The sequence below is a fragment of the Vanacampus margaritifer genome, chromosome 8 (assembly GCF_051991255.1).
Source record: "Vanacampus margaritifer isolate UIUO_Vmar chromosome 8, RoL_Vmar_1.0, whole genome shotgun sequence".
In the NCBI taxonomy this organism is placed as follows: domain Eukaryota; kingdom Metazoa; phylum Chordata; class Actinopteri; order Syngnathiformes; family Syngnathidae; genus Vanacampus; species Vanacampus margaritifer.
In genome coordinates this window covers 12,888,694-12,914,851 of record NC_135439.1, presented here as the reverse complement: position 1 = coordinate 12,914,851, position 26,158 = coordinate 12,888,694, and the positions used below count along the sequence as shown (strand labels likewise).

Here is a 26,158-nt window from a genome sequence, read left to right as displayed (position 1 = left end):
TAATTTAACACAATTCTTTGGTTAAAAAAATGCCTGGACAATATGAATTACGAATTAAGATCATGACAACAGTTTCACCCAACTGGTTTCTATTTCCATTTGTTACACAAATATTTTGAAAGTCCAACATCCAGCTGCATTCAACCTCTGCTCCGCTGTATCGCTCATTATTGTGCTTGTTGTTCTACACCGCAAAGAGCAACTGCTTGTTAAATAAAATGAATACCTTTCTGACATTGTCAATCAGAGCGGAATCTTTTATTTTTGTACACTGAATGGTTGCTTGTACAGCTATTGCATTGGATTTCATTAGATTGTGCACATGTAGCTGTAATTTGATGAACACTTGTGCAATTTAATTCAATGACCAAGTATTCTAATTCGCTGAAAATAATCATAATGGGGTCACTGCCATTGATCCCATTGACAGAAACAGTCATGTTGTAAAATTCCGTAGTCAAAAAATAAACATGTTGAGATGAAAGTATTTCTTCCATGCAAACATTTGCTGTAATTAATTTCATACGTGGATGATATACCACAACATGATATCATATATCACCAGGAAGCTGCCTAGGCCTGATATCATCACCTCACATCTTATATATGTATTATAATTCATCGACTTAGTTAATATTTCATGGGGCTCTAAAAACCTCATTCTCTCTAAATTGTCTTCCCTGCTCGGCAGTAATCATTTAAATTCAGGGAGGCACCGTGTGTGTCACCAGTGTGTCAGAGTCACCAGTAAATGATGTGCGGGTCCGTATATGTATGCATCCAAGCACTCACATGGAGGCCATGAAGAAGCAATGATAAGTCCTGCACACACTCACTTATCCGGATCATTTTCACTTCCCTGCTTCACATTTGCACATTTTGTTAAATATACAGACCACAGTTTGCCACTTTTAGGCCAGCAGCGCTTCTTTTGCAACTTCCAATGCAAATGTGAGTAGAGGCTTGGCACATGCCTCGGGGCGCTGCCGGCTGACAGTACGCATCCTGGGGAGTGATCTATTGATCCATATTCAATATCTGCTAGACACTCCTGCTCGGTAAAGTTGGGAGATGAATAAATGAGGAGCAAAACTGACAGCACATACAAGTAGAGTTTTACCCTGGGGGGGATGCCGCCTGACTAAATGCTTGGAGCTCCTGATTCTTGTGCAAAAAAAAAAAAAAGCACCCATAGAAGCATTTCTAATTGATCTGAGTCTACGCTGGATGGACAGTGTGGCAGCGCAAATGTGTCACAGATCAGTTGTCTGTGATAATGTTAAAAAAAAAAAGAGCAATGCGCTATTTGACAAGGTGCACTTATTTTATTCACGTCTTCCGTGAATTTTGAAGTCAGAGAAGGAAGACGGAGGAAGAAGGTGTCGGCGCAATGGTGGTGGGTGTCAACAGCGATTTGTCTTTCATCTCTAACGAGGTCTGAAAGCGACACAAACACACGCGTTTTCTTTTCGCAAATTCGCTCTATGTGCTGTGTCCTCGTCTCGCGGTACATGCGAGGATCTTTACACCCTGTAAAACATGCCCCAGATCCCGACAGCCTACTAAGCTTTGTATGCTTTTTTTGGCTTGCCACCGAGCCCTCTCATGAGTGGTGTGAAAGCCTGCTGTTGTCTCATGGAAATATTTCCTTTTCCAATTCATCATTAATTGTTTGAATGGTAAAAGAAAAAAGAAAAGCTTTCAGTTCTTGATTATAATTTTATCACCCATACCCTTGTGAGGAACAAGTGGTTAAGAAAACGGATGGATGGATATATCACCCTTAAAACTGCTTGGAAATAACCCAATAGGTGCTAAAAAAAAATATATATATTATTATAATTAACTTAAACTAACAAAATAACTTGAACCAATTTTTTAAATCATTAATGAAATAAATGAATAAAAAAAAGAAAGCTATTAAACTACATCTTTTGATAAAACTATCTAAATTAAATACAGTATAATTATAGCAAAAATGTCCATCATTTTTGTCAGTTACGCAATACTTAGTGACATTTGTTGTTTTTTAATCTTGCACTTGACAAATATTCCATATATTGAGAAAAAAAATGAAACCAATACCAAAAATACAAAAAAATATATACTAATACTAAGCATTTTTGAAAAAAATACCAATAAAAATGAGCAAGTTGCTCTGAAAACTAATTACAGTAAAACTGACTGAATTAAAAAAAAAAAGAAAAGTCAAAACAAAATAAACATAATCAACTATATAATTAAAAATCCCAAACTATTTTAACTCTGTTTAAAAATAGATATTTTTACTCCAACAGCTTTAATTGTGCATCATTCATTCACCTCACAACCTTTGCTAGCGACGTAGTGTAATGTGAGCAAGAACTGCATCCAAGGGTTACATTTTCAAAAGAAGACCAAATACGTCAGTCATATCATTGATATTATAAAAGAAATAGTCATTTGCATTGCAATTGCAAGAAGACGCCAGCTCCAAATAGGAAGACCAGAGCTGACGAGTTGAAACCCAAACCTCTGGGGTTGGCCATTTCGCCACTTGCTGTCACCTGAACATGACATCACAGTGCCTAAGGGCTCAGATTGCAAAAGTCATACGGCAGGTGATAAGTGTGCTGTGATTGGTCAGTACCCGGCAAGTGACAAAATGGCCGCCTCCAGATGGTTAAACACGTTTGGATTTTTCTGCTTAATTAGCATTGTACAAATGCATTATTAATCTGAATGCCACGTTTAGAGTAGTGGGGGCAAATCGAACACATTGTAAATAAAACTTTTGACTTGACTTCCCCTTTAACTTGTGTTTTCGCAGTATACAGTTGTGCTTGAACGTTTACATCACCTAGGGCACTGGTTTTCAGCCCCGGTCCTCGAGTCCAGCCTGTTTTCCATGTCTCCCCAGCCAACACAGGTGAGGATCGTTATCAGGCTTCATGCAGAGCTTGCTGATTAGCTGATCGTTTGAAACACCTGTGTTGCTTGTGGGCAACATGGAAAACAGGCTGGATAGGTGCACTCGAGGACCGCGGTTGAGAACCTAGGGTAATGCAAACTTATGAGTGAGGAAATGGCTTAATGCCCATAAAATTCCAAATATTGTGGCAATTGTTTTTATATTTTCAGAGGTTGAAGTTGACACGAGTAGAGATGTGCATGTGAATTTTGGTGACAATTCATAGCATTTTTGTGTCATTAAGCGCCAGATTTTATACATTTACAGTTGCTCATAAGTTTACATACCACAAGGGTATATAAACTTTCAAGCACAACAGTATATGTAGTGTAACCAAAGACTCTATGAACTCTTCTACTGCAATTCCAATTTGTAGATATTATTGTTCTTCTGGCCTTAACCACTTTTAACAACAGCATGCAACCCAAAAGACAAAAAAATGTGTGGGCAGTTAGGATGGATACATTATTTTTCTCAGCCCAGATACGCATTGACTCTGAAAAATTTGGCTTTTTAGGCAAGCGCCTCAAAGGTAAGGTCATAGACAGAAAATCAATAATGATGTCCTTGGAACTGACAGAAACTTGGTAAGCAGTTCTCATTATGTAGATTACAACAACATAAACACAAGTTGAATTAAGATAATATGCACAGCAGACGAGCGGTTGACACATCCACCTCACAATTCTCAGGTTGAGGGTTCAAATCTGGGCTTTAGCTTCTCCCCTGCTTTCTCCCACATTCCAAAAACTTGTATAGGTTCATTGAAAACTTGTAATTGCCCTTAGGCATGAAAGCGAGTGTGAATGGTTGCTTGTGTGATTGGCTGGCAATGAGTCCAGCATCTTGTGCATCAATGTTGGCTATAGGACAGGATCCAGTGAGGAAACATGATAATATCATGATGATTATCAACCTGTGCATTTGTCTTTTTCTTTTTTCCATTTGTGATTGGAAATCTGAAGTCAGAAAATAAAAAGTAGGTGATGTTTTGTTCATTGGGGCAGTAAGAACAATTTGCACATATACTAATACTCGATATCAAACTTCCAGGTCATGTAAATATTCTAATCAACCTCAGCCCTGTGGCACATTAAAAAAAAAAATCACAACCTGAAAATCGATTCATTTAAAGTATGCAATTTTTTTGTTTTAACCCCCCCACAAGAAAATTACTTTCTCCCCCTACACTGGTAGCCAATTGAAAATGGGAAGAAGAAAAAAAGACACAGAGATTGATATCAAACATTGCGAGTGATATCAAAGCATCTGCATTTTTGTCAGTATTATTTTACATAATTATTTGTCAAGACGAACTCTAATTAAACTTGCCGGAATCCGGAAAAGGTCACATGTGATTGTATGCGCGTGCAAGTGCCCGCGCGCGCGCGCGCGCGTGTGAGTGATGGCGGAGAAGGGAGGTACGATGGAAGAAGGGAGGTAGTCGTAGTCGGATTGTGATGAGGAAAGAGGAGCGGCGCACAAAATACAACAAGTGAGGAAACTGTTGCTCGCACCGCAAGCTCGCTCGGCGGCGGAAGTCTCGTCAACTTTAAAATGAAAAGCAGTCGCGACTTGGTGGCTTGAAGTGACACTCTTCTAATTATTTCCGCTGTCTTTCTTTTTGTTGTGTTTTTTTTTTTAATAGTTGGGAGAGAAAAAGTTTACATCGCAGGTCAACTTCAGTCGGACTCGTTATTGGGAGGTTTTTATTCCTGCAGCATGAGGAAACAAACTAACAAGCACCCACGGTGAGTTGGTAATATAACAATGCTAATTTACTTTTGTTGTAGCGCATGATTCAAATGAGACTAACTTGAAATAAATTGCATAACTACTTTGTTTTTAAATTACTTCGTCTCGCTCTTTTCATTTAGAGATTTTCCAAGATGAGTTTGTGGAATGTGAAGTGAATGAAAGCCCCCAAAGTATAAATATAGCCTATATAGATACACTGGTGGCCTATGTGAATAATATTGAGATTAATGTTTTTAATTTGAAATATAAGTAATCAATAAAAAATACATCAGAGAAATATATTGTTTATACGATATATAATCTATGTACCACTTTGAATTAAAGATGAGTATTTACTTTAATTGCTTAGTATTAATAATGTGCGTATAAAATGTTTCTCTCTGCAGATCGTAAAGAAAGACTGAGCTGTGATGTCCAAAAATGGCTTTAAATTTTTTCCCTCATGCACTGCCTTGTTACTCAAAATCTGGGTGTTTCTGACCTGTAAGAGATTCACATTTAAAATGGAAAATTAGAGGACGACATACTAGATCGATCTGGCAACCCGTCAAACTAAAAAGAAAAGAATTTGGGTGGAATAAACGAGCACGTATTTGCCAGTTTCCAGTGGACAGCCGAGTGAGCGCCATCCCCCAAATGTGCTGGGTGAGATGAACCCCAGTGGGAATACTGTAGACCCCACCTGACAGCTTTCTCAGCCTCAACATACGAGAGCATTGTGGCCTGAAACAAAACGGCAACCATTCAGGAAGTCTTGTCAGTGCAGAAGTTGAGAGTGTTTACATTGTCTTATAAAGAGGAAAAGATTGACGGCAAATGTACTGACACGAGCAACAATCCGCCCGTATACTACCAGTCCCGCACACAAGCACACACGCTTGCAATCTCCCTTTGGTGACGTTCCACCCCGAGTTCAGTCTGGCCGGCACAACCATTCCAGCCAAGGGGGAGGAGGACTTCCTCACGCTGGCCGCCTCCCGCCTCAGCCGCAAGAAGCGCGTGATCGGGGCTGGAGTCGGCGTGGCCATGGTCCTGGTCCTGCTGGTGGCCATCCCCCTATTGGTCCACACCACCAAAGGGGGCGCGTCTGGAGGTGGGGGCACACATTACGAGATGCTGGGCAGCTGCAAGATGGTGTGCGACACTTTTACCCCCCCTCAAGGAGAGCTGACAGGCTCCTCCCCTCAGCCCCCAGACTTGGCAAACCGTAGGGGCAAACAGGGTTTCAGAGGAAACCCAGGACTTCCTGGTCCCCCGGGCCCTAAGGGGCCCTCCGGAGAGCCCGGGAAGCCCGGCCCACCTGGGCCACCGGGGCCCGGGCCTGGTGGTTACGGCCCTTCCTTGTACACCCCCAAGATTGCATTCTACGCCGGCCTGCGGAAACAACACGAAGGGAGCGAGGTACTGAAGTTTGATGACGTGGTGACCAATGTGGGGAACTACTATGAGCCCAGTACGGGCAAGTTCACCTGCCCTCTGCCTGGCATCTACTACTTCACCTACCACGTTCTGATGAGAGGAGGGGATGGGACAAGCATGTGGGCTGACCTCAAGAAGAACGGACAGGTGAGTGTGTTTGACCGCCAAATGTCCTGCTCCTTGTTTGTTTTGGTGTCTACATCGATGCGACTTGGTTGGCTCGATATCAACGCTCAGCTGGCAGATGATTGGCTGGTTGGGAGGGAGGAGCAGGTTGTTTTATTCAATCACAATCCAGATACAAAAAAAAATGTTAGTCACTAGCTTACAGGATACAAACTGCATTTTGATGATACCGCCATCTAACCCCTTTAGAATTTGTGAATCCATTGTAGAATATTTAACACAGAAGTCACGTATCTCAGGGCTATATTTCAAGGATGTCAATCGATTGACTTTAAAAAAAAAACAAACAAATATGATCGGAAATGAAATGTGTTTCCATTATCCTATTGATGCTTGCAGGGAAGGTGGAGCCAATCACAGCTGAGCAAAAGGCAAAAAGCTGACTACACCCTTGATTGGTCACTAATCAATCTAAAACATTACCCAGGTGCCACATTTGACCAACCTCATCATTTTATGTGGCCCACTAAAGCAAATCAAGTGTGCCAACCTCATGTTTCTTTCTAAATGTATTTGTTTTTGGCTGAAAATGTGTAGCAATTTCTAAGGATGGATGAGTACCGATACTAGATACCGAAATCAGGCCGATACCCAGCCTTATTTCAAAGTACTTGCGATGGCCCTCTTGTTGCCGTTTTATGACCAGGAACTAGAACATAGAAGAATAGAAAATTGCTATTAATTTCCTGCAATTTTAAGGAAAAATGCTACATTGGGAGGTGATCTGTCATTTTTTTTTTTGGGGGGGGGGGCATTTTATGTATTAGACCTTCATATGATTTTCAGATAGGATCAAGTGAAGTTCACTTGGCTTTCTTTAATGTGTGGAGCTGCTTCATGTGCCGAGAGACACTTTTTTTTTTTTTTTGTGAATTGCCATTTTAAAAAATAACATTGAATCAACCTGAAGTGGGAAGCAAAGCTGCTTAAAAATTCTTGGAATACAAAAAGTACAATTAATTATACAGATCGCAAGCAAGGAGAGTAGAGCTGAGATTGACAGGCAGGCGATCACGGGGATAACAATTTTTCACGTCTTGGTGGAACAAAGCCGGCATGCAACAGCTGGCAACTGGCCTCTGAGGAACTGCGACTTCAACGCTAATAAATAAACAAGTAGCCTACAAATGTCTAGCAAAAAGCCTTGAACGCTTCCATCTGGAAATCTGTGACAAGCTTGGAGTAGCTCAACCCTCACTCTGTTGAGGAGCTCTGATTCTGACATGTGTGCTGGCGAATAGAAAACTGACATCCTGGGGATTACCAAAAAAAAAGAGAATAAAAAATATATACTTTGCATCGCAGCAGGCCAAATCAAACTATGGCTGTGTTTGATGGCTCAGTATATAATTTACTTGGTGAAACATCTGACAGCAGCTGCCAGGCTGATGGTTTCTTGCTCACCGCTCTACTGATTTACGTACTTGAACAAGAAAAGGAGGCAAAAGAAATGAGCGTAGTGACTGTTTCACTGTTTGCATACATTGTGAAGTAGACCTTTTTTTTTTTTTTTACAATTTAAAACAGCTGTTCATTAAATGTGTTTTGGATACTATTGGTGTAGAATTTTGAACAGATTTTTTTTTATGCTCCATCTTTTGCGGAATATTTTTCCTGATTTGTAAAACCTAAAGCTTTTCGATGATGATAAATTAGGAAAAATCTCTTTGTGGTCACTTACTTACTTAGTGAACTACGTCCTTTGGTGCTGCATCTATTTCCTCAAAGGATGATGGTCGGTCTACCGATCTACTCAAAGTTGGGTTGTTTTGTTATATTTTTATATTTTTGTGATATTGTCACAGGGTTATTAATAAGTGGTTCAGCCATTACTAAACTCTCATCATGTTGTACTTTGTTTATTGGAATCTCACCCTTGTGTGCTGAATATGAAAAACATTGTTGCTTTGGCCAGTTCTTGCATTTGCATTCCATGTGGGGCCGTTTGTTGGTTTTGCAAACAAGCATAAAGATGCAATACCGCCCCCCACTGGACAAAGAGTGAAAATGCCCAATTTATTTGACTCGCGCAGACGCAAACATGATTAAAAATCAAGCCCATGTCATAGGATTTATGTATGATGATTTATAGTTCCTACAGTAGCCAATATATCATCATTTTGTTCAACAAAAAGTGTGCTTTGGTAGCACGATAAACTATGGCCGATTCACCTACTTGCAAATTATTTTGTGGTCTGGCGGGTGCAGATTTCCGGACACGGGCAGCTCACGCAACGCACGCGGTGTGAATTGCAGCCGTACGGAAAACGCACCATGGCTGTTCCGCAGTCAGTGTGAATTGGGCGTAAGGTTCCATGTTAGCAGAATAGTAGCTAGCGTTAGCCACCAGATGATAGCCTGTTGGAGATTTTGTAGCATGATAAACTGATCACCACATCACCTATTCACAATTTTTTGGGTGAAACATTTTGCGTCTGCATCTATTTTTGTTCCCTTTCTGTAGCGTGCTAAAATGCGGCTTAAATGACCTGTTAGTTCTCAAGTTCCATGTTAGCATAAGAGTAGCTAACATTGGCCATAAACTGATTGTCTTCCAGTTTATCAATGGACAGCAGAATGATGCAAGTTTCTAGTTGAGGTCTGATACGTATGGCGAAGCTCCTTGAGGCGTTCACACCAGTGAAAGCAGGGTGGTGAACTTCGCAAGGTCATGCAGCAAAAAGGTCTAGATCACTATCAGCAGTGCTTCATCACTTGGTAACAGTATTTTGTTTTGACGCTCCACTGGAAGCAATGCCTGCTTCAGTTTGGTTTTTCAGATGAAAACGTGCATTTTTATAGAGCAGGATTTATGTGAGCAATAAAGCCGGTAAAAATAATAATAATACAAAATAAGAACTCTCTTTTTCATAGATGTGACAAGATGTCTATAAAGCACAATGTAAAGAGTGAAGGCAGTTCAATTCCACATAAAATTAGGAGACTTCAAATTGTCATTCCTCTCGTCTTCTGCTGTTAAATCTTTCATAGCCTTTAGATGAGATCTTCTCCACTCAACCTGTGCCCCTCCTTACACATACCCTTTTACAGCCCACACTGCCTATTGACTCTTTCCCCATTAATTATCTTTTCCATCAGCTAAATTATTTAACCCAATTCAGCGCTGATCTTTGCCTCCCATTTTACTGTCTATTTTTGTGAACATGTGAGGTCAAAAAGGCAACCTTGAAAACTTGTTCAACTTAGCGGACACAATCGTTACAACGTATTTTTTTTTTTATCTTGTACTGATGTTAATATCGTGGGTTTTCTCAAATTGGCATTTTGTACCTCTGAGATTTGATCTTACCAATGAGATTATTAGAGAGGTTAAATACATTTTTAGTAGTGACATCCTGGCTTTCCTCTGACTAAATAAAGAGCCAAGCAGCTTTTGGCATTCACTAAGTAATTAAACACCACAAAATGAGTACAATTTCTACCTTCTACAATTTTGTCATTCTTGTCTCTATCTTTTACATCATCACATCACTGTCAGATGGTGGGGAAAAAAAGGCATGTGCTTACATTACCAAACACTGCGTCGTTTGGTGTTTTACTTTAAATATTGTAATTCCATTATCAACACAACTCACTCACAACAACCCACCATTTGTTCATTTGCTAATTGAATATGCTAAATAAATAAATAAATAAAATGTGTTGTCATTGATTAAAATGGTAGCTCAATGGAAATATGGCACCACCGCCAGACATCTTCATCGAAGTCTGCTCTCACGCCGAACCCCCGACGAGACAAAAAGCCTTTAATACTTCACAAAGCAAACGACTGTGGTTACATCATCTGCGCCAAATTCTTTTTCCAAAGGTCTTAGAGCCATGAATGATGTAATACCAAAAAAACGATGAGCTGAATATTCTGTGTCAATGGTAAAAATTAATCTCCACGCAAATTTACCTTCGTGGCTGGTGCCTCCATCTGCGCAAAATAATTACAGCTATAAAGTTTTTTTTTGGGGGGGGGGGAAGCATCTTGCCGAGGTATTTTCACTCGTTATTGTCACACACAAAAATATATCCAGGCGTTCAAACTTGAGACACAATGCCGCATTGCTCATTATGCTCGGTTGATTTTTTTTCTTTGTGTTGAGAGCCGTTCCAGTGAAGTGAGAACAGTTTTTAGCAAGTCAAGTACGATAATGCCCTTGTACGTGGGCAAGGACAGCCGCATTCCCCGATGTATTCTTTGTTTATTGAACAAAACAAACCGTCAAACACACAAATACAAAATGAGAACACTGCTGTATCAGATCCAGGCTCACACACAATCAATTCCAGATTCTAACAATACCAAACGGCACATAGGAACACACAGATACTAATTTAAGTAATTAATTACAATAATTTTCATAGCACTGTTTCTTTAGATTTATTTTTTGTTTATTGTTTTTATATAATACTGTGCTATTGTTCTTATTAAAACACAAATAGAAATTGTGTTTTTGGGGGGTGCTGGTCCAGATTAATGGCATTTCAATAACCTTAATTAGGAAAATGAGGAACTTGGATCATGAGGTTGGTCATCTAACGAATTCAACTGCAAGTTAAGGTACAAACATTATAACTCATTCATTACCATTGACTAGAATATTTGTCAATTCTGTTTTTCAGCGCCTAACTAAATTTCAATATCAGAAACAACTTTTATTATGCACAACCACCAGTAGATGGCAGCAATCCACCATTTTAATCCAATGGGAGAAACAGCTGCATTTTCTTAAAGTTGCCTTTGTTCTACTGCTGATCATAAAAGAACGTAAAAAGGCAAAATGTAATTTTTTTTCATGGTTAAAGTATAGCGTCTATTATTTCATTTGGTAGATTTGGTGAATATGTAATCATTGAACACACTGTCCTGTCGGTCTTGAAATAGATAGAATGCTTTTAAATGGCTGTGACGTTAACAAGTAAACAATTTAGTCTAAATTTGTACTTTCAACTCTGCTGAAATATATTTTTTAAAGCACCACAGCACCATCTGTTGGATTAAGTAGGGCAGTAACACACTTGCCCCTTCAGCAAAAGGCAAAATCACCACTAACAAAAATATATCCCTCTAAAACCCTAACGACTAATTGTCCCTCACGTAATACAATTCAACTACAGTCATAACCTTTGTCATTAGTTGAAATTTAGGCTTGTCATGTTCCCGCGCAAATTATCCTAACAATATAATCAATATTTCATAGGACTATAATCATGTGCATGTTTTAACAGCATCAGATCGGTGATGATTACTGTGTTGTCAGTGGGGGACAAGAGTAAGACACGGGCGAGGGAGGGACACCTGCAGAGACAGGCGGCAGTCAGACAGGTGAGCCAAGGTAGAGATGGATGGATTTCCACATGAGACTGGGCAAAGAAGAAGAGCGCAAACACACCGGAGAGATGCATGAAACAATCACAAACTGATGACGAAAGTATTGCCATGTGCAAGTTGACTTTTCAGATCTCAAGTGGAAGAAATTCTCCTCTCTCCTTGTCTCCCATAATTCAAGATTCAGAAAGGTGTTGAGGAAGACGACCTTTTCAATTGATATATAATTCACCATCCAGTTGTACTTTGCCCTTTACACTGATGAGCTTGGAGCGATAATAAGAATATTTATAGCTGGTCCGAAAGAAGCGCACAAGGTCGGCCATTTGGCTGCCCGGTAGCAACCATGCGCGATGACATCACCAGTCAGAACATTTCTATATTTTGCCCAAAAATGCATCTCTGCTGTTGACATTGAGTGACCTCATTATGTGACTGTGGCAACAGGTTGAATCAAACATGTACAGCACAAGGAGACTGCTGGATAAACCTTGCCTTTAATAAGGCAGCGGCCTTATTAAAGCCAACAAAATGCTCTGACACGCGCTCCGCGGAGACTCGGCCTTAACAACGCAAGGTGCAAAAGTTGGAGGAAAAGGAAAAGATTGGGTGAGTGGGTGAGGATAATATATGTGCCGTGTCTGCTGCAGGTGCCTTTTTTTTTTTAAAGACTCATTATTTCCGGGCCCTGTATGTAAAGAGTTGCCTTCAAAAGTCGATGATAACTGCTATGGCAAAAGAAACAACATTTTAATGATTTCCACTGTACGTTATCAGGGGGCGTAACAGTTTCTTTGAATAAAAGAGATGGGAAGTAAATAGAAAAATAGTACAATAACGCACAGTTTTACAAGCTGTTAATTGGTCGTTAAGAATTTAATAATTAATGCAAAATGAAATGCACTACCTGCTGAAACCATTTCAATGAGAAGAAGAAAAAAGAAGAAGAAAAAGAACATAATGAGCTGTGGTGTTTTTTGTTTTTTTTACATGGTTTTTCACAATTGTTGAAATAAAAAATTATCAATATTGCTGAAATTAAGATATTTTATTTGGAGAAACACACCTTTACTATATCTAAAATATGAAAATATACATTTAAAAATGGCAATTCATTTCCTGATGTGGGTTGAGTAGCCAAAAATTGAACTTGAGTAAGAGTACTGTTAATTTTCAATAATATATCTCAAGTAAAAATAAAAAGTAGTCCACCAATTAATGACTTACTTCAACGTACTCAGAGACAAAAAAATACTCAAGTAATTAGTACATAATGTGTAACATGAATAGGCAAGAATGTCTATAGAGAAAAATATAAAATAGGAGTGTGTGACTTCAGATAATACCCAAAAATATCACTCTAACTAAAACAATAATAAAATAAACATGTATAAAATCACATAAAGTTTTCAGTCACTAGAAATTGTTTCTTTGTTTACGTTCGTGAAATAGAACAAGAGATTACATAAAAAAAAAAACTCAACATCTTTTCTCAAGTAACAAGTGGAGTTCTTGTAGGCTGAAAGGCCGACATTTTAGGCACACACAAATGACAGTACATAACATAGTAGTTATTCTTTTTCATAGTCCAGCCATCCATTTTATTCATTTATTCATGGTTCATGTAAATAAGTCACTTTGAAAACTTTCGTTCTGTGTGCACACATGTGACTTCCTGGCTCTGGTGATTGGTCAAATGGAGTCAAAAGTCACCAAAGTAAAAATAAATGCAAATAGATGTAGCTCATTGATACCCACCTCTGATTGCTTGTTAATTTTCTTAATAAATTGAGCTAATTGTAATGTAAAACTGCGCTGCATCATACTAGGAGCTTCATTTTGTCTTTGTTATGTTGCTAAGTAAGCTTACATAACTGTGCTCATATATCATATATCATATATCATATTGTTTCAGGTCGACCAAGATGATAAAATTAATTGCTACAGTTCTCCAATTGGATGTGATTAGATTGTGCTGATGTACCTGGATGATCAGTGTAAGTGTACGTGTAATTATATGTAGGACCAGATGCTCACACCAAAAAGGTGCGATATGTGAAAGGTGCTGGCTACTAATTACAGTGTCGAAGACAGTGATCCCCAACCAAGCTGACATTAGTTGTGCAACTGGAAATTATTCACTTTTATTAAATTGCTTTGGAATTTGGTATACAATAAATCTACCGTATTTTGTTCGTCTATCTATGCCAGTGACGTGCATTGACAGACAAAAGCTTTTACAATCTTTTGTTGTTTTGAATAGTTTTTTTTTTTGTCTGTAAATTACCCTTGCCTTTTATAAAGGATTAATCTATAGAACATTCTAATCAACTATACATTTAGAAGATTTGATATATACATTGAGAAACGGTCTGACTCATTATGGCGTTTTGTCAAAATACACAATATAATGAAAATAACTTATATTCTACAGTACATTTATTTCTTAACACAACATACTGTATATCAGTCTTTTTTCACTTTTTATATATATATATATATATATATATAGGGCTTATTAACAGCACTTGTAATGACCAAAATATAAAATGATGTTTTATATATGTTATTATATAATTATTGTTATGACTAAATTGTCCTCATTTAATCAATAGCTCATTATTTTTTCTTGATTAACATGTCAAACCATAGTTATGTATTTGTGTCCATGACAGAAATGTTAGTATTAGTGTGAGAACATTACGCTGTATAAATTGCTTGCTTAATTGGCTTTTCAGAAATGTAGGTCTAAAATTGTAAAAAAAAAAAAAAAAATTAATTCCTCATTCAATTCCTCTGTTCAAAATGGTAAAACGTCAATAGCTCGCTACAATTGAAAGAGTCCGCAATGAAGCACTTAACTATGCTGGTGCTCTAATAAATGTATATAGCAGAGCAAAAACAGTGTAGTATAAAATAATAGTACATTTATTATAACTCAAGTGCTGTCCTTTTCCTTTTCATCTGATTAATTTTCTCCTTTACCCTCAAAGATGTCCAACTCCAACCAATTAGAGACTTTCTAATCAGCATCTTGACACCAAGGGTCTTGAGTGTCAGGGAAAAATATTAGCATTTATATGCCAATTAGAGAGTGCAGGAAAGGCTCCTTGTCAACCTGCATAATGGAAACAGGAAACCTCTGACTGGTACATGTAGATAGAGGCAAGAAGAACATGGCACCTTTAACCAAATGGAGAAAAAAAATCAAATTGCCCTTCTCTTCCAGTTCACCCTCAACAACAATCCCTGTGGTGAGTTTAAGAGACCGCCGTCTCAATGGCCTTGCTCCGCTGTGAAAGGTCCGTACATCACAGTGAACCAATCCTGTCAGTTTTATTACCGGAGGATTAAGAAGCACTGTGAAACAACAAAAAAGTGAAGAAAATATCATTCCTTGTGGGCCTTCTTCTCAGCCTCGTGAAGGAAATCCAAGTTTTAACGTATTCTGATATAAACAGATACTGCAAATAGCGAAAGGGGACACCAGAACAAGTCAACTGTCGCAACTTTAAACAAAGTCTTTCATTTTGCATAAGATGTCTTTGAGAACTACCAAAGATAACAATATCCAATATGTAGTTGTTTTTTTTTTTCAAATCTACATATCCAACTTCTGTCCAAAGACACCAGACATAAAGAAAATAGCATTTCAGCAAGTTCCGGCTTCAAACCAGTAAATGTAATCATCAGCTCATTGTTATGCTATTTATCGCTGCATAGACAGGAAGTCCGCTAACATGTTTTCCAAAATTCCACGTTTAGTTACATGATTTTAAACAATACTGCTCTCATACTTAATTTCTCCACCCACCACCCAGCTTTTTTTGTCAAACAAAGTGGCTGGCAAAAATGCTAAGTAGGCTAGCTTCAGTCTTGTTAGATGCACAGATTAGTGTCATCTAATAGCATGATCAGCGTTAGCATATGATAAACAACAGATAAACACACTATATAGTAGTAAATATAATGTCACATGGTGGCATAGAGGCTTGCCCTACACATCTTGTGAGCTTGTGCTAAGCTAACGCACGAGCTAGGCTAAATGCTAACTGGAGTCTATGCAAGAATATAGTTTATTGTTCAATGCCAGGACACTTATTTATTAGTAATCAGGTAACGGTTATCATAATGCAGCGGGTGCAAATCCGGTTGAGATTGAGGGGGGAACATTTCAATCTGCACCTCCCCACCTGTTGACAAATTGTTTTTCGCGGGCATCAAAATCATCCAGTCGCCACGGGCATCCACTTTGCACACCACTGGTGTAAATGCCATTGTGAGTTAACCATCCATCCACTCTCCTCTTACATGAAACGTGGAGGGAGTGTAATCTTCTCTATTGTCCCTCGGGGTGCCCCTTCTTCCCGGCGGCGAAAGATCAAGCGCAACAACTTTAGACCCACCGACAGAAATCCACTTCCTTGTCACTATCACTCCGTTGTTGACAATAATCCTGATTTTCCTTTCCTCACTTGTTCTCACTCCCAAAGTCTCAGCACCTCCTGCCCACTTTCAGGAAACAAGCACTTTCACCGTCATTGTAAGTGACAGCAGAGGCTTAGATTCATCCGTGCTGCACACAGGCTCACAAATCTCTGCTGGAAATGTTGCAGAAGTGGTATGGGGGGAAAAAAAAAGCATCCAATTGGCTTAATAAGTGGAAACAACTGCAAAAATTTGAGAAAAAGTCTTCAGAGGTCAGCTTACTCCACACGTGAATGAACATTGTAAAAGGTCTAAACTAAATCGTGACCTTTAACCCTAAAAAGCATGTACTGTACATTATATAACACTTGAAAATATCTTAATTTAGATGCAGTAAAACCCATCACAGTTACTACCAACAAATACTATATGAAAATGATTATAAATGGATGGCCATGAATTAACCATAAAAGTTGAGGGGACAAAAACACATTAAATGTCAGCAGCTCCACTGACCGAGGCGACGATGGCTAACACGCGTGTTGTCGCTAAGAAAGTCAACCATAAAAAGCCATTAATAACAAGGTGTCCTTTTAGGCTAGCTAATGTAATTAGATGATGTTCATTTTTTAAAAGGCCATTTTAATAAGTCGCCATTAATATCATTGCTTGGCATGACAGTTAGATAATGACCATTCAGACTAGCACTTTTTTATGCATTAAAATTGAAAGATAGATTTTTTTTTTTAAATAGAAACCAATAGATTTGAATTCATTATTTATAATTAAAATATGTTCATTACCAAAAGCAGTGTTTTTGAAAAAACTACAGTATTTCAAACATATAATCACCAGTCACTTCATTAGATATGCTTGAACAATCTTAACGAAATGCTTTATTTTATTCATTTTACTTGCTGCTGTTCCAAAAGTAGCTTGCCAGTGATGCGACATTGTGATTTCCTAGGAATGCTGTAGAAATGATCTTTTGAGAATGTAAACAATTGCAGCGAAGGATATCAATAAATGGTTGCATATTGATATTCTGTTTCTTACCTTGTTAAATTATTGGGGCAAATCATTGATCATTAGTTATTAATAATAACATAATTAATTAAAGGTACCTTCTCAGTTTCAAAAAGGGCGGTGACTCCTGATGTAGAGCATTAAAATTTTTATTAGCAATTTAATTTGGATCCAACAATTCTCTGTCGCTTCTCTCAATGTATTTATTTATTGAAGAGACATTTTAACAGTGTACTTTTAGTCATATCACAACCTTACAATTTTGTTGTGTTATTCTTGTCATTTGCACCTAAGAGAAGAGATGACCATTCGATAAAGAGAAAAAAAATGACTTTAGCTCAAATATTACAGCAAGAACATGTCTCAGAGCATTTCCCTCTAACAATGTATGTGAACAAAAATAATATTTTAAAACACAATTGGTCTACATGTCAACGCACGGAAGAAAAAAGCTCAAATTGAAATGGCATAGTCTTTATTTGCAGCATATTCCAGCCGCCTGTCAGCCTGCAACTCAGCTGAGAAAAGCATCAGGGGAGTTGTACCATTCAACCATGGAGACAGATGTTGGATGTACAAGATGTCAGAATCTCTTTCCTTCTATACTTCTCCAAAAACCCATTAGTCCTACTTCGGGGAATTGTTCTGTCCCTTCCTAGCAAAACAGTCTCCCCAATAAAATGGTAAAAAAAAAAGAAAAGCTATCCCATATGTTCTGCAGCACACTTCATTGTAAAGACGGATGGAATGAGAGCGATTCCTGCAGAACGATGTGGAATGCCTTTTTTTTTTTTTTTTTTTTTTTTGTACCTCCTGCTAGTATTTCATGGGTCCATTTGACCATTGCAGCCTATCCCACATTTATTGTGATTGTGTAGCGTTATTGAGGGGTTGGACCTATTAGGCGCTGAGCTGCCATGGCTGTCCGACTACCAATTACCGAAGCCTGCAAGTGTGTATAGCCTACCCTGGTGCATCTGGATGTAGGGAGGAGTGGGTTGTGTGTGTGGGAGGTGGGTAGGGGGGTGGGGGCGTGGGGGGGGGATGCTGTGGTCCCCAGGAGACCTGCCACAGCAGCACGCCGTTAATCAATCCGATTTAGACCGGACAGGGACATGCTTAGTCGCTGCTCCCGCCAACACCGCCATGGTGAGGAGAGAAAATGTGTGCGTGACCGGCATCCCACTGAAGTGTAAGGACACAAAAAGATGGATAGATGGGCCCGGAATGAAGAGGGAGCGACGGCGGTGCGAACGGGTGAGGGATGATGGGGGGGTGGGTGAGATGTGGACGAACAGGCAACAATTAGTGTGGTGGTGTGCGTTGAATGAAAGCAAAGGGGATGTATCGATTTGTTTCTGTCGTGCTACGGAGAATGAAATTACTCACGTCTTTGAAATGGAGCAATTCTCTCCACAGAGAAATTGATTGTGTAATGGGTTAAAATGATGAAATGAGAAGAGGAAGCTAATCATTAAATGGAGGACTGATTTGAGTTTTCTTTGTAATCAAATGGAAGTCGGAAAAAACTTAATGACTGCTGGAGCCTTTCTCTGCATTACAGAAAAACGGGACGTTTGACATTCTTGACTTAAGATGAGAAAATGTGCGATGAAAAACACTTTTGGGGTTCAGGGACTAATTACCGCAAAATGTCAACAGACAACAACAAACATGGCAGACAACGGCAATAAGGACTTTTTTGTGTTGTTTGTGAAATCGTGATAAAAATCATTTGGTTAGATTCAATTTGTTTCAAAAACAAACCTACAGTGAGAAAATGGTTTCTTTCTTTCTTTTTTTAGGTATACAGTATGTATTTTACTTATGTAGGCCTACAGTATCCCACAAAAGTATATATTTAAGTACATATGTAATTATATCTTTTCATTGGACAGCACTAAATAAATGACACTGACTGAAAATGAAATATAGTCAGTGTACAGCCTATAAAACAGCATACATTTATTGTTTATTATTTGTCACTACTGCACTAGTCTTTTTGGCAGCCTTGTTTTTTTTTTTTTTTGTTAAATACATTGCAGTCGATCCTTGCGAATTTCGCATATTTTGCTTCTTCTTGATGTTTTGTGCTCCCATTTCTTGTGCAGATGTTTTTCCAAATTTCTTGCCAAAGTAGCAGTTGTTTGAAGGTTCATACCTACCGTAACATCTAAGGTCATTTTGGTTAGCCTGTCTATGGTGTTGGCATTATATGTTAGCGTTAAGCTATTGTGGACTTTTTGTTCAGATTACATATGGTTTTGCGTGAACATTTTGATGTTAACCCAACTTCAATTTCGACGACATCTGGAAGTGACAAACAGCTTCATTGGAGTCTTCTTTTTGTTTCCTCAAAGTAATGTTTTATGGTAGGCTCCCATTTTTTGACAGCAAGATACCACGAGCAGTTGGTAAGGAATGATTTAAAAGGAGGTCGACTATATTGACTATATTACGCTATAGCAATACACTTGTACTCTAATTACATACCATACAAAACTAGTTGTTTTAAATGGTGATATCAACTGTTGGAAATAAGTACTTTACATTACTATATAGTATATAGCCTACTCTATATTATGTATTTTCATTGTTTGCATGTGAATGGATGTGTAGTAGTTCACTTGCCAGACTTGTGTCATAGTTTCTCATTTACCAATTTTCAAGAATTAGTTCATACAATGGCGCAGAAGACAGGACTAAAGTAGTAGTAGCAGCCCTAGGATCACAATTGCAGTCATTAATATGTATGTGCATTTATCCCCCCCCTAATCGCGTGCTTGGCTGGCTGGTTCCTCACCCAATTCATTCTAAACAGATTTTCTTACAGAGTAGGATGAAATAAGGACCGCCTATCAGCATAATGAATGCAGCTGTCCTATCCGCCATCACAGTGACAATTTTCCCTCCTTGAAATGTGTTCAGATAAATCCTTGGATGAAATGTGTCTGGATGCGAGAGGAAGGAATGAACATGACAATACATTTAGCAGCTGCGTCGGCGGCTTCAGGTAAGCTCTAATGAGAGCGTTCCTGGCTTGCGGAGACATCATTAGATCCCATTTGTTAGCAGTTGTGTAAACATGCGCATGAAGCCTTACAGCTGATGAGTTATTTAAAATTATTTACACAGGGTGTAGTGGTTCACTTGTCTGACTGGTGTGCAGAGAGGACAAGGTTCAGGTCCCACTCAAGGATGATGTGGAACTTTTGCCTGATTCTTAATTTGTCCTGCGATTGAATTGGTACCAACCCTCAGCAGGATAAGCAGAGTGGAAAATGGATGGATGGACTTTCTCTGGTCTTCATAAATGACACCACAAAAAGTTTAAGACCTTTATGCCCCATGAAAAACCATTTTTTAAAACAATATACGTAACTCATTCATTGCAATTGACAGCTATAGACGTCAAAAATTCATTTGAACTACTTTTATTAGTTTAACATTTTTTTTCATTTTTGTTAAGAGTATGAAAACCTAGATTTTTTTAGAACAGATATAAAATTTGTGATTAATCGTGAGTTAACTAGTCAGACAAGTCATGTGATTAATTACGATTACAAACTTTAATTGCCCGATGCCCCTAATTTTTAATAACCCTTTCTTTAAAAAAATAAATAAAATCATTTTAATTTTTAATAATGTTTTTTTTAAAGAAAAAATTCTAAATTAAAATTAGGGGCATCGGGCGATTAAAATTTGTAATTGTAATTAATCACATGGCTTGTCTGACTAATTAACTCACGATTAATCACAATTTTATGTGTTCTCATACAAAAAAAAATCTAGGTTTTTATACTTTTGTTAACAAAAGTGGGAAAAAAATGTTAAATTAGAAATAGTTCAAATGAATTTTTGACGTCTATAGCCGTCAATGGCGGTGAATGAGTTAATTTGAACATTGGTTGCACATGATTAAAATGTGTTCAATTAACATATAGGATTCAATTATTTTCAAGGAGATGAGGGGGGAATTATGTCAGTTTACCACAGTTAACTCATGTGCATGAGCAATGCATTTCTGGATTAGGGTTTATCATCATGTTTTTTAATCTTTGTTTTAAGGTTCAGGAGATCCCTTGCTTAGTCCTTTTACCTTTAATGCTCGCAATATTATACTAACCGTAACGACCATAAAACTGCATATTCTAAGTTTAACTGCCTTGAGTACACAACTGTGGAGCCTTTTTTCTCTTAATATGCGGAACTCAAGGTCTAATCTGTCCAAATGGTTTCTACTTTTATACTGTCTTGAAGGGGGGACACAGCCTAGACCATGTGATAATGTGTGACCCAATGGTCTTAACTGGTTTTAACTAGATAAGTGTGCCAGAGTGCACATACTGTAGATAGGGAGACGCCAAGCCAGGGCAGCGACACAACGGCCTAGCTCAAGTAACCTATCTATTCATTAAGAGGCCTAATTTTACGTCACTGCTACACATTTTTAGTGGCGTCATAAAAAAACAGACTTGACAAAAACACACCTTCTAAAATTGCACATTCTGATGGCATGTTTTATTTATTATTATTATTTTTAAAGATTTGCTTCACTGGGGAAAAAAAATCGATTTGTTTCGGTTTATCTATTTATTTTGAACATGTCCATCGGTTGTGGATGATTAAAAAAAAAGTAACATCTATTGTTCAGTTATTTTTATAATTGCGTCAGTTTACTGCATTTCAATCATGTGAAAATTAAGCACTTTTTTTAGTGGAACGTCAAAACGTACACTTAAATTTGGAGGTTTCAAAAATAATTCCATACATTGCTAAAGTAATACAGTGGACAGCTTCAATCAATTTTGAGCATTATCGTATTTGGAAAAGCAGATTTTTTTTTTTTTTTTACAACATTGCATTGGATCTCATTCAATTACAGTGCATGTGTACCTAATGTTGTGGCTGGTGTGTCCAGAACAGTCTACTTTTCTGTGACAAGATTCAACCAATGTTTTTTTTATTTTATTTTTTTTAAACACAGGACAGGAATTCAACTGAGATGAAACCACACCAAGATTCTGATACAGATTTAAAATGTCATTGTTACCTTGGAGCAGACTGGTGTTCACTTGCTGTAGAAATTGGAAAACACTCAAACATAAATGTTTTACAGTTTGTCGTTTGAGACACTTTTTTCTGTTTATCGTGACGCCACAAGCGAGCACCATTTTCATCAGTTTTTTTTTCCCAAAGATTTTATTAACCTCCCCTCCCCCATTTCATCAGGTGAGGGCCAGTGCCATCGCCCAAGATGCAGACCAGAATTACGACTACGCGTCCAACAGTGTCATCCTGCACCTGGACGTCGGCGACGAAGTGTGCGTGCAACTGGACGGCGGCAAAGTTCACGGCGGCAACACCAACAAATACAGCACCTTCTCCGGCTTCCTCATCTACCCTGACTGACACGCTAATCTCCGTCATCGCCCTTCTGCGTCTCACAGGCTGTGATTTCATTGCCAATTTTGAAGAGGGTTTCTAGCAAAAGAATATATAATTGTATTCTCATCAGTTAACATTTACCTCAGACAAACACCTGGTTAGTTGTAATTCTGTGCCATGAACAGCGTCTTTCACTTTTGCTCAGACACACACACGAACATTACACAAATGAATTTAGACAAGACATCCACCCATCAGAGTGTGTGTTAGCAGCCTGTTATTGTCATGCAGACACATTTTCAGCATTGGTGGGGGGCGGGGAAGGGGGGAGGGGTATAAATATATTAGGGGTGTCAAAATGAGTGCGTTCATTTTGAGTTAATTTAAAGTTCCTTTACCACCACTAATTTTTTAAACGCGCGATTAATGACCCCTTACTTGGAAAGTCTATACTGGGGAAATTCCAGTTGTAACGCAGCAGACACGTCCACTTCAAAATTTAGCAGTAATACATTTTATAATAACGCATATATTTGTGGAGACTGGGGTCAAGTTGTATTTTACAATTTTAAAAATGTGCAGAATTTCACAAGTTACTTCATGTTAAAGATTAGATAGCTCTTAGTATGAAAAGAAAAATGCACTGATCTGTCACCAATGTCTTACAAATGGAATTATGCCATCTAGTGGCAGAAAATGATCTCAACACAAATCAATATCACAATCTTTTTTTACAGTACAGTACAGTACATATTTTTCCTTTTAACTAGAGCTGTCAAACGATTACATTTTTTAATCAGATTAATCACATCTTAGAATTTTGATTAATCACGATTAATCACTTAATTAAAAAGGCTTTTTTATCAACATTTTTGCCTGCCAAATTTAAAGAGCACCTGTTATTTGTAAAAAAAAAAAAAAAAAAAATTATGTTATGAGGGCATCTTCAAAAAAATTTATCCACTGCACACGCTCATCCTCCTATTTTTCTGATTTAATTTAAAAAATGGAAAAAATATTTTGACATGAACAAATATTCTCACTGTCATATGCAAACATTTATTAAATGCTTTACTTTAATGCATGTAGTTATGTTTTTTGCTCAAACACAACCTGTGCTACCTTTAACGTAACCATCCCGCTGTCAGCTAAAGGATAATCTGCGGTCAAAATTATTCGTGTGATTAATCTGCATTAATACATGATTAATGCGATAATTTTTAACTTTGACAGCACTAATTTTGACTCAATTTTATGAATTATTTTGATTTTTTTCTGTACCGATGAGCCATATTTCTATTAGTTTAACATTTTTTCCACTTTTATGTTAACCAGTATGAAATAAAACTAATTAATCATGAGTTAACTATTGTGCTACTCACACTGGTGTATGGAAGGTGCGAATGTTTGGTGGTGGTCGGAGGGGCCGTAGGCGCACAATGGCAGCCACGCCTCCGTCAGCTTGCCCCAGGGCAGCTGTGGCTACTTAAGTAGCTTACCGCTACCACGGTGTGAATGTGTGAGTGCATGAATAATGTATCCATTCCATTGTAAAGTGTCTTTGAGTGTCTAGAAAAGCGCTATATAAATCCGATGCATTATTATTGAGGTCATAAAAATAATAATCCATTTTAATCGCTTGACACCCATAAAATATTGTAACTGATAATGTGTCTGACTGAAAATTTATAATCCATCTAAGGTAGAAGTTTCGGTTTGACCTACATCATCACACAGGTAAGAGCTTGTCAAGCCAATAGAAAGTAAAAGAGAATTCAATATTGAATATTTTTGGGGAAAGGTTGGTTATCAAAATATGCCCCAACTGAATTGAAATCATAGCAAAATATTGTGTTTTTGTGCAAAATATAAATATGATGCAACATGCTCACCGTGTCTGTTGATTGCGTTTAGTTTGACCTTTCTCCACAGCGAATGTAGCTGAGAACAAAGTGGTGCCATGGATATATATTTTTTTCAGTTACCACGGAAGGGATCGTTTGGATTGAGACTGTTGTCTGTCAGTGAAACATCAAAAACGCAAACAAAAAAAGACGTTCCAGTTTTTATCAGGTCATTATAGTGAATATGTTTGTGAATGGTTTTGCGTGCCTTCTTCTCCACAATTTCAGCAACGAGAGGGTAACATGACCTCACATCTCCATCGAGGCCCGAGTTGTGTATAAAAGTTTCATACGAAAATCAGTACAAAGCAGAAAGTTGAAGATTCAAAATGGTATTTATTGTACAGGTAGTTGTTCTACTGTAGCTTTGAACAGAACCTACGTTTTCTTTGCTTTATGTTACGCTAAGAGTATCTCATCAAAATCAAGCAAAGTGACTACCTATTTCATTCATTTTACTTGTGAATGTACTTCAGTAAAGGTGTTTTTCAAATGCAGGTGACTGATTGACACGTATCAAGCATACACATGTGTTTCTGTGCCTTACGTGCTCTGTTTCCCTTTCACTCTCCATGCATGAAACCGTTCTCAAATCGGAAAAGCTGACATGGATTCTCCAGGAAATCAACATTTGCGGGAACAAAAAAACACGAACCAGGGACTGGATTTTTGAATGTATATGGATGTCATTGGTGTCTATAAAAAATAAAAAGATGAAAGGGGAATAGAGGTTCTGGATGAAAGTAGCAGAATAAGAGAAGCATGTCATATTGAAAATTTGCATCAAGAAATATAATATGCCAATGTATCCAAATAATTATATATCACTATTAAAACAAAAGTATCATTGAAACACATGCATTGTAGCGCTTGACGTGTGCCAGAAACTTGTCGGCCCCCGTGAGTGATGGCTTAAGAGCGTGACTGTGGATGTGAATCCGTTCTGATGGAAGGTGGTACACAAACATTCCTTTTTGCGTGCCATGCCGCATCCAGCGGCGTCTTCTGCCGCTGTCACCTGTGTGTGTGCGTGTGTCCTTTGTTGTCACTGTACTTTGTAAGCTTGGTTGTACGCGGCATTCTCAACACTTGAACAACATGAAACGTGATAATAAAAAAATATATAAACAGCTGGTTTCCTTTTTTCTACATTACAAATTGAGACACTCAGCAGTTTTTTTTCTTCTCCATTTTAGTTCTGAAAAAGAAAAGTACAAACCCAATTCCCCAAAAAGTTGGGACACTATAAATTGTGAATAAAAACTGAATGCAATTATGTGGAAGTGTCAAATTTTAATATTTTATTCAGAATAGAACATAAAGAACAGGTCAAAAGTTTAAACTGAGAAAATGTATCATTTGAAGGGAAAACTATGTTGATTTTAAATTCCATGGTGTCAACAAATCTCAAAAAAGTTGGGACAAAGCCATTTTCACCACTGCGAGGCATCCCCTCTTTTTCTTACAACTGTCTGCAAACGTCTAGGGATCGAGGAGATACGTTTCTCAAGTTTAGAAATAGGAATGCTGTCCCATTCTTGTCTAACTTCAACTGTCTTGGGCTTTCTTATTTTTATTTTTTATTTTTTTCTGAAGAGCTCAGTATTGTTTATTCGGTAATTTTACCGATTTGACATGTCATCATCATTGCTCTCTTTTTTATATTTATTATTATTATTTTTTTTTATTTGTATGTGGGTGAGTATGTGCATGTGCGTGCGTGTGTGTGTCTTCATTAGTTCACCTAAAACCTATTAAAAA

The 26,158-nt window shown here is 37.9% G+C and overlaps 1 protein-coding gene across 2 annotated transcripts; it reads left to right on the top strand.

Moving 5' to 3' along the window:
- The first annotated feature begins 4,316 nt into the window (after positions 1–4,316).
- c1ql4b (complement component 1, q subcomponent-like 4b) lies at positions 4,317–25,527 on the top strand. Of its 2 annotated transcripts, XM_077574330.1 has the most exons (4): positions 4,317–4,445; positions 4,599–4,701; positions 5,095–6,274; positions 22,338–25,527. In XM_077574330.1, exons 3-4 carry the CDS (start codon positions 5,735–5,737, stop codon positions 22,515–22,517), a joined length of 720 nt encoding a protein of 239 aa, XP_077430456.1. In that variant the 5' UTR covers positions 4,317–4,445; positions 4,599–4,701; positions 5,095–5,734; the 3' UTR covers positions 22,518–25,527. The 2 variants fall into 2 exon arrangements, with proteins under 2 accessions (XP_077430456.1, XP_077430455.1); XM_077574329.1 differs by having other exon boundaries at positions 4,397–4,701.
- Positions 25,528–26,158: the final 631 nt, after the last annotated feature.